General features: G+C 40.8%; 1 protein-coding gene across 1 annotated transcript in view; it reads left to right on the top strand.

Moving 5' to 3' along the window:
- The first annotated feature begins 233 nt into the window (after nucleotides 1–233).
- Nucleotides 234–7,905, top strand: part of LOC106957737 (CUB and sushi domain-containing protein 3-like) — a 134,408-nt gene continuing 126,736 nt past the window's right edge. The window contains exon 1 of the mRNA XM_015049186.1: nucleotides 234–1,462. Within this exon, the coding sequence (XP_014904672.1) occupies nucleotides 1,213–1,462 (250 nt within the window). The 5' untranslated portion in view covers nucleotides 234–1,212. The remainder of the gene's footprint in view (nucleotides 1,463–7,905) is intronic.

The raw sequence follows: 7,905 nt of genomic DNA, 5'->3' as shown, positions 1-7,905 counted from the left end.
GCTCCGACATGCACTGCGATTCATAAAAAAATATATATTTCCAGCAAATCTTAACAGTTGTCATACCTTGATGTTAGGATGTTATTACAAAACACACACACACACACACGCACAGTTCATCCACATAAATAAATGTAATCAGCAAAAGTTAATTTTCAAACTGATACTAATGACCAATAGACCACGTGAATTTGTGTGGGAGCGGGGAGCTTACAGTATGAGGAGCTCTTGAAGGCAGCATCTCTGCACAGCGCCGGGCAGAGGGAAGAGACGCACCGAGCTGCTTCACCGGGAGAGAGGAGCGATCCGAGCAGAGGAAAGGATGCTTCTCTCCTCTGATTTCTGACAAGAACTTGGATTTTTTTTGGAAAAAAAAAAATATATATATATATAATTTGACTGATTTTTCTCTGCAGAGAGAACTACACAGGGACTGTTTCGACGCAAAGAGCAAGCCAATGAATTCCCCCTTGTCTGGTAAGGATATACCAAAAGGAGAGACTTGTGATGATGCTTATTTGACAAGAAGTCAGTGGAATAAGGGAGTCGTGAGAATAACGAATTTCTCTTCTTTCAGGGGGAGAAGATAGACTTTTTTTTCTGCTACAGTTTGAGAGGAGAGAAAAGGGAGGAAAAAAAAGGAAAAGCAGAAAGGCTCACAGACGCATGAGACAAGAGACGGGGGAGGTAGAAGAGGATTAACCGATCAGGAAAGAAATAAAGAACAAGCATCTCTATTGATTTGTGACACATTGTAGTGACAAACGACTCAGAGAAGCACCGAGGGGATTTTTTTTTTTTTTTTACTTATTTTTCATAGAGGAAAGGACACTGCAAAACGACACAGATGATCATTTTCAGAATGAAGATCGGACACCGGCTGTGGAAAGTGTGGATTTGAAGCTCCCAATTACTTTGTTTTGGTGTTGAAATGGAACTGAAGGGAGCACATACATACTGACGATAGCCATCGAGAGCGCAGGTTGCAGAGACAACCTGTGCGCCCGTCCCTCCTGCCCGCTCTGCGTCTCTGCTTACTCTCTGTCTCTCTCTCTCTCTGTGGATGTTCGCTGAATTCATTTTTCGGATGTGAGGGATTTATCTAGTCTATGTTAGAAGGAGGAGGCAAAGAAAAACGCTTCTCTCTCTCGCTCTCCCTTTCACTCCCCCCGCTCTCTCTGTCCCCCCTCCGTTTTCTGGATGTGAAGCAGCATGCGGCCCGGTGAGAGCTTGGAGGGCTCGCGCTCGGCTCGCGGAAGATGTATTGATGCAAATAATCTCGCTAATAGCGTCACGGAACGCTGTCTTGCTCTCCCCTCGTCGAGGAGGAGGATGATGATGAAGAAGAGGGTGACGACGAAGAAGAGAGGGATGAACGGGAGGATGACGGACGGAGGAATGAAGGCGATGCGCTATTTTCTCTGGACTCTTGTGCTGTGCTCGCTCTCTTCTCGCGCGCAAGGTAAGGAGGAAGAGGATGCGACACCCCCACAAACGCACGCGCTCACATGTATGTGCGCGTGCTCAGCTCACGCGGTGACATGAACGTCCTCTTTCACTCGCACATTCGTACTTTTCTTGGGAGAGAAAGATGTTTCTTCTTCTTCTGCCTCTTTACCCTCCGCGCGCGCCTCTGTGTGATTGTGTGTGTGAGGGTGTCTGCGTGCGCGCGGGGATGTCTGCGAGGTGTCGCGTGAATGTGTGTGTGGTGTGATGCGGGGAATCAGAAAGTGGCTCACAGGGAGGATGAGAAAAAGCGGCAACAGCCTCTTCCCCTCCTACCCCCTTTCCTCGTTTTCTCCTCTTTCTCCCCCCTCTCTCCCTCTCTTTCTCCCCCCTCTCTCCCTCTCTTTCGCCCTCTCTTCTTCCTCCCTCAACCCTTCTCTTCAATACAGCCATTGAGCCGGTAGCCAATAAATATTCTTGCGGTAGCTCTTGGGCTGTGGCAGCGAACGTGAGTTGCTTATACCAAAGTGTGTGCGGGAGTTTTTGCCTGTGTGTGTGTGTGTGGGTGTGTGAACGTGAGTTGTATATAGTGTTGAGGCCTAAGCCTTACACAGCATTTTATTCCTAAATGTCCATCAACAAATCTCTTTTTAGTTACAAAAAGCTTTATGCAGTCAGTATATTAATCTTAGATCTCTGACTTCCATTTCCTTCACTTTATGTCCTTCAATTGAGCATTATGTATGAAATTGAGTATTTAAATATTCAGTTATGCTCACTCTGTTTCGTTCTTGCCTTCTGGCTCACAGGTGTAGTTTATCTTCCACTTTTTCAAAAATTTCATTTGAGTAGCCATTTTTCATTGGTCGCTTCAGGAATCCTGTAGGGCTGCCTGGCTGGTTTGAAGTCATTTTAATGTGATTATAAAAACATTTTCTCACACTGAATGGGGCATAGAGCACTGTGGTAGCTGCCCCTCCCCCACTTGTTTATGTGCCCTGCTGATCAACTGATGTAAAAAAGAAAAAAAAAAAAGTGTGCTAGCTGATCTGGACAAACTTTAATGTGTTGGGATTTTTTTCAATGTAATCCTAAGGACTATGGCACAATAAGAAAAAATGGGAAAGGTGTTTACAAAAATACAACAAAAATAAAGGAATTTTAAGAGTCTGCAGCCTTTGTAAATTCATGAAAATTCCAAACTCCTTATGTTTAAATCTGATTATCTTCCGTTGAAATGTCAGTAAATGTTTCTCATTGTATAACAGCCAAAATCATGGTACAAAAAACTAAAAGGAGTGTCATCTGCTATGCACTGCCAGTCAGCTGGCAGAAAATAAAACAATCTGGCTCTAATTAAGTATTTCTAGTCACAAAAGCCACAGCCAGTGTCTGTTTGCAGACTGTTTACCTGAGCAGATAACCTACACTGCTAGTCAGTCAGTTACAGTTATATTGCAAAGAGTAGAGCAGCAAAACGTTATACACTGCTCAACAAATGCATAAAATCTTCCAAGTACTTTATTCATTCTGTTTTTAAGTCCATGTTTCAAAATCCAAAATTTAGTGAATTGCTAGTTTAGTAGCTGCGGGAAAAAGTATTGCCTATTCTGTTTTAAATGGAGGCAGAGCATGCTTTGACATTTTTGAGTGAACCATCTATTTCGAACATATGTCGTCATTTAAGTAATGAGCAAAAATATTTCGACTGAATGTTTTCCTTGTGTTGTCCAGCCTTGATCCATTGAAGCTCTGAGTGAGAGCAACGATGTTTGGAGATTAATTCAGGCCAATGCATAGTTCTAAATTGAAGTTGGCATGGTAGAAAACTGAGTTTTCACTTTTAGTAAAAATTTTGATAACATTATTTTTTGATTGCTTTGACTAAGAACTGGGGAAAAAAAACAGTGTGTCCTACATAGCCTTTCTGGACTTTGATTGGGTCTAAATAAGGAATTTGAGTAGATTTCTGACGAGATGACCTAGCATGTTCTCAGGTCTAAAAGCATCCCAGAAATGTATGCTCATTGGCCCCGAGGCTTCAGTCCTGATTCATCAAGAAACCATGACCTGTCGGAATTTAACTTCCCTATTTCCATTTAGATTGGTGATCACCAGGTGATGGACATCAACACAAACAGGAATATGCCTGGCCAGCGAACATTGATATCCCCGTTTTGAGCAAAAAGGAAAGTAACATGCAGAATGGGTTCATCAGAAACATGAAATATATGGATTGTTGGCTCCAGACCATCTAAATTGGTGACCAAAGTCTTTTTAAAGTCAGTGAAAAAGCTAGAAAATTAGTGATTTGCTCGGGTTGAAGAAGTCAAATTATGTGTTTGAAAAGACATAACTTGACTTAATTTAACAGGAATTAGACGCTTCTCTCGTTTGTGGTATCATACATTAAGTAACCACAGTGACCGGTTTCATGGGGGTGAGTTGACCCACAGAGAACATTCAGGACTTGGGGGGGATCAGACTGCGCTGCATATTAAATAATAATGCTTAAAGAAACACTACGCGCACTTAGGAATAACCGCAAAGTGTTCCTGACCAAATGTCCATATGTGATGAGCTGGAAGTGAGAACAAGATGAGCAAATACACACACATCAAATCTGTGCAAAGCACATGCATGCACACATCAGTGTGTCAGTTGACTTTTGTGGATGGAGAGCAACCAAGCTGTCACTGTGGATTCTGCAGAGGAAAATGAAGTGAGGGAACGAAACAAAAGGTAGTGTAGAGACTTGATTTCTAAGTTGAAGTTTCGCTACGAGAGGAAGGTTTTACGAATGTTAGGCTTTCAGAAAACTGAGTGAAAATGGAAGAAGAAAGGGACATGTGGAAGGCTATTGAGAACCATTTGTCACTGTAAAGTCTGTATGATCCTCCAGTGCAGGGAGATTGTGTGTAGGCTGACAGTGCAAAAAATACTATAGATTCCTAGAATGATTAAAGAAAGCAAGACAGGGAATGGCCACGGGAGACATATTCCTGTATTCCATCACATAATGACAGACCACTATGTAGCTGCAAAAGGCCTTTTTCTTGGCGTTTCAAGAAGATCTAGTTTTGTCAATTTATTCAGTGGATCTTGATGTGTGTTGGTATGAAATGCCTCATTTAAAATATTTTATGGCATAATCATAACATTGATCACATTTCCTGTGTAGTCCAGAACATACAATACTGTATATTCTGTAGGAGAGTTTTCAATTAAAATAGCCTGTTGAAGTAAGCAAGTGAATGAACCCTTGTTGAAAAGTTTATAGAGACTTAGCAAAAACAAGTAATTAAACATGTTAAGTGTTCAGGGCACGGTGACATTTCAGAAACGAAAGCTTTAAAACACGGCAGGAAGATTAAAACCAGAAACGAGCCAAAAGCACTGTTCTGTTTTGGCTCTGGCTGGCATATTAGTCTACTCTACCAGCCCATTGGCAGGTAACCAATCACAGTATGAACCTTCATTTCTATTCTACAAAAGCAATCTGGACTCTAAAGCAATGAGCAAGGTGTAATGGATTTACATGCTGCTGTAGCCTGTGGACAAAAAGTCCTTAATTTCATAACTTGCTTAACACATTTGACAGAAACACTTGGTACCATTTTAAGAGTCGGTGCACCTTTGTCATGATTCGGAGTTTTAATTAGGAAGTCTTTGTTCGTCTGTCTTTGTGCTGTAAAGTGAATCCAACGTAATTCTTGGGGAGAGATGATGAAATGCTTCATCAACCTTTTGCTATTGACCCTTTTTGTCTTGTTAGGCAAATGCTACCCTTAATTATAAATCTGGTTTAACTGCCTTAAACAATTCTTTATCTCAAGCTCTGAAAGACTGCTGTATTTCAGTTCTGTTCTTTGTCACCTGTTCTGCTTTCCTTTTTCTTTTTTTTTTCAGCAATTCTTTTCCGCTCTCACAGCACCTACCTTTTCCACCCCCACTACGCTCCTTTCTTCTGTCAGATTTGTCCTGTAGCTCCAGAGACTTAATTTGCTCACCAAACATACCAAGTCACATGTGCACAGTGACACTGGAGGGGTAAAAACCAACATGCATTACGTATTTCCTACAGTCTCCTCAATTCAAATGTATTCTAACTCTTGTTTAAAGCTGTCAGATTTGAGATGAGAGCCACGTTCTACCTCTCAACCTGTAGCTTTGCAGTAGATTTGTGTTTCAACACCATCTGTGAGATGCGGTCTCATCAGAGTTTCACAGACGGTATATGAATGGTAACAGCCATTTTATCAGAAGATACACCTGATCGTTCCTGTGTAATTATTGATCGAACCAACAGGTTTTTAGTTGGTTTTTTCTTTGTCTGTGTCCCCAATCTAGAGGGGCTTGCGTGGCACCACACTGTTTGTGCAGACATTTACAAACAAAAACAAAAGACTACCAGGTAATAATCTACATGTTGTCATCAGCAGAGCAACCGACAGTCACCACTTCTCCTTGAGGCCAGACTCCTACATGTAAACCGAATTAAACCAGAAGGATAAAATTAGCTCATTTAATTTACATTGACAGTCTGTAGAAATGCAGTGCTGTGTTCCTACAACATGTCTAAATTTAAATGTATCAGTTATTCTCCTTGTAGCTTCTAGTAATTTTAATGCTAGTCAAATTTTGCATCCAGGTACCAAATATCAGAGCTTGATTGCAGTTGTGGACAGCTCTGGTCCTGATTATGAATCCTTGATTGATGATGTTCACCTACAAGCCAGCAGTAATACGTTATCCAAGTTAGTGACCAGTTCATCATTTTGAATAAACACTCACTGCTGTCAGATATCCACAGAAATTCAACGAACAGTTGAGACTGCTCGTTAGTGCTGCGCTTCAAGGTAACGTTTTTTTTTTTTTTTTTGTCTTTCTCCCTAACAGACGTATATTTGGACGATTAGCACGCTGTGTACACTCTGAGTCTGGCGGGCACTCTGACACTGAGCATTAGAACAGCCCAGGCTCTCTAACACACAGTTAATCCTGTGGCTTATGGCTGGTTTCTCTGGGAGCGGAGATGTGTCTGTTGCAGACTCAGCCTCTTGATCATAAAAATGCTTCGGAGAGACAGAGGGAACGGCGGGGAGAGCAGGGGAGAGGAGACTGGGGAAGTCGAGCAAGTCATGGTGGGGGCAGAGAGGAGGGCATAACACAAGTTAACATTTGGCTTTGATATTAGTACTCTCTCACCTCTGTCATCTTGCATTTCTCTTGTCGCTATTATTACTTCGTTCTGTACTGTTGCTCCAACTGTCCCTCCTGACTTGAATTCATCTAATCTCACATCTATTCACTTAATTAGAAGTTACCCCTTTATAACCTCTGCCTCCTCTACTCTAATACATATAAATGTAAAATTATTGCAAAATCAGACGGTAAGTAAAACTATGTACTGCTCCACATTTCACTAGGTCTAATTATCAAGATTGTATTTATTTATTTTATTTTTTCTGTGATTTCACCTGTTGCATTTTGTCTGTGATTTTTTTTTTTTTGGTGTTACAAAACACCTATTTGTCCCTTGGGCTCTAAAGAAACAGCTTCTTCAACAAATTTCAACTCTTTTACTGTGTCTGTAATTGGATTTGAGTTGTTTGGGCAGAAAGATTGCCTCGTTTAATCATATTGACTCTTTTAGACAGCAAATTAAGATTTTTCATGAACAGCCACCAATTATCTGAAGATATTTTATCTCATTAATTTGTCGTAAAGCAACAATGAAGCAGGCCACATCTGCATGACCATTAAATTGCTCATCGGTCGAAAGACCAATTGCCTTTTGCGGATGTGAAAAAGGATGACAGCGTAGGAAATGGCTGTAATTCATAAAGAGAGAATTCAATGACCTCGGATGCGTGGGAAATGTGTTAAACATTTCCTGTATAATTTCATCATAATCCTTTGTCTCCTATTGAACTAAGTGACACTCATTTTCCCAGGAAATTGTTTACTGAAAGCCACTCCTGGGTTAATTTTGACCTTTTAAAACAAACAATTATGTGAAGCTGTTTGTTGTTGTTGTATTTTTTTAATCTGAAGCACTTTATAACTTTACCCAACATGAAACTTCAAGGTAAATATTCCACTTTTTCAGTTTGTTTAATTGTTCTGAACTCTTCATAGTTTTTCACGTAATACATTTTGGTTCAAACTTATCAGAGCAGATGTTTATGTTTATGCAAAGTCAACCTTTTTGAGCTCTAATTTTGCATAATGTCATTCCCTCATCAAACACAAAATCATGTTTGAGAAATACTTGAATTTCCTGTGGCAGCCTTTGGGTGGTGCCTGCTCGTACAATGCACCTCCTAATTACCCCAAAGCTCTGCCTTGGCACCTTTGGTAAGATTTTTTTTTTTTTTTTTTTTTTTTTTTTTTTTGGGGGGGGGAGGGGTAAATGTTCTGGGGGGGGGAAAAGAAACAATGGGGAAAAACCTTGCG

Source organism: Poecilia latipinna, unplaced genomic scaffold (genome assembly GCF_001443285.1).
Source record: "Poecilia latipinna isolate Pla-1442-1.1 unplaced genomic scaffold, P_latipinna-1.0 Scaffold44, whole genome shotgun sequence".
NCBI lineage: Eukaryota > Metazoa > Chordata > Actinopteri > Cyprinodontiformes > Poeciliidae > Poecilia > Poecilia latipinna.
This window is presented reverse-complemented; position numbering and strand designations above follow the sequence as displayed.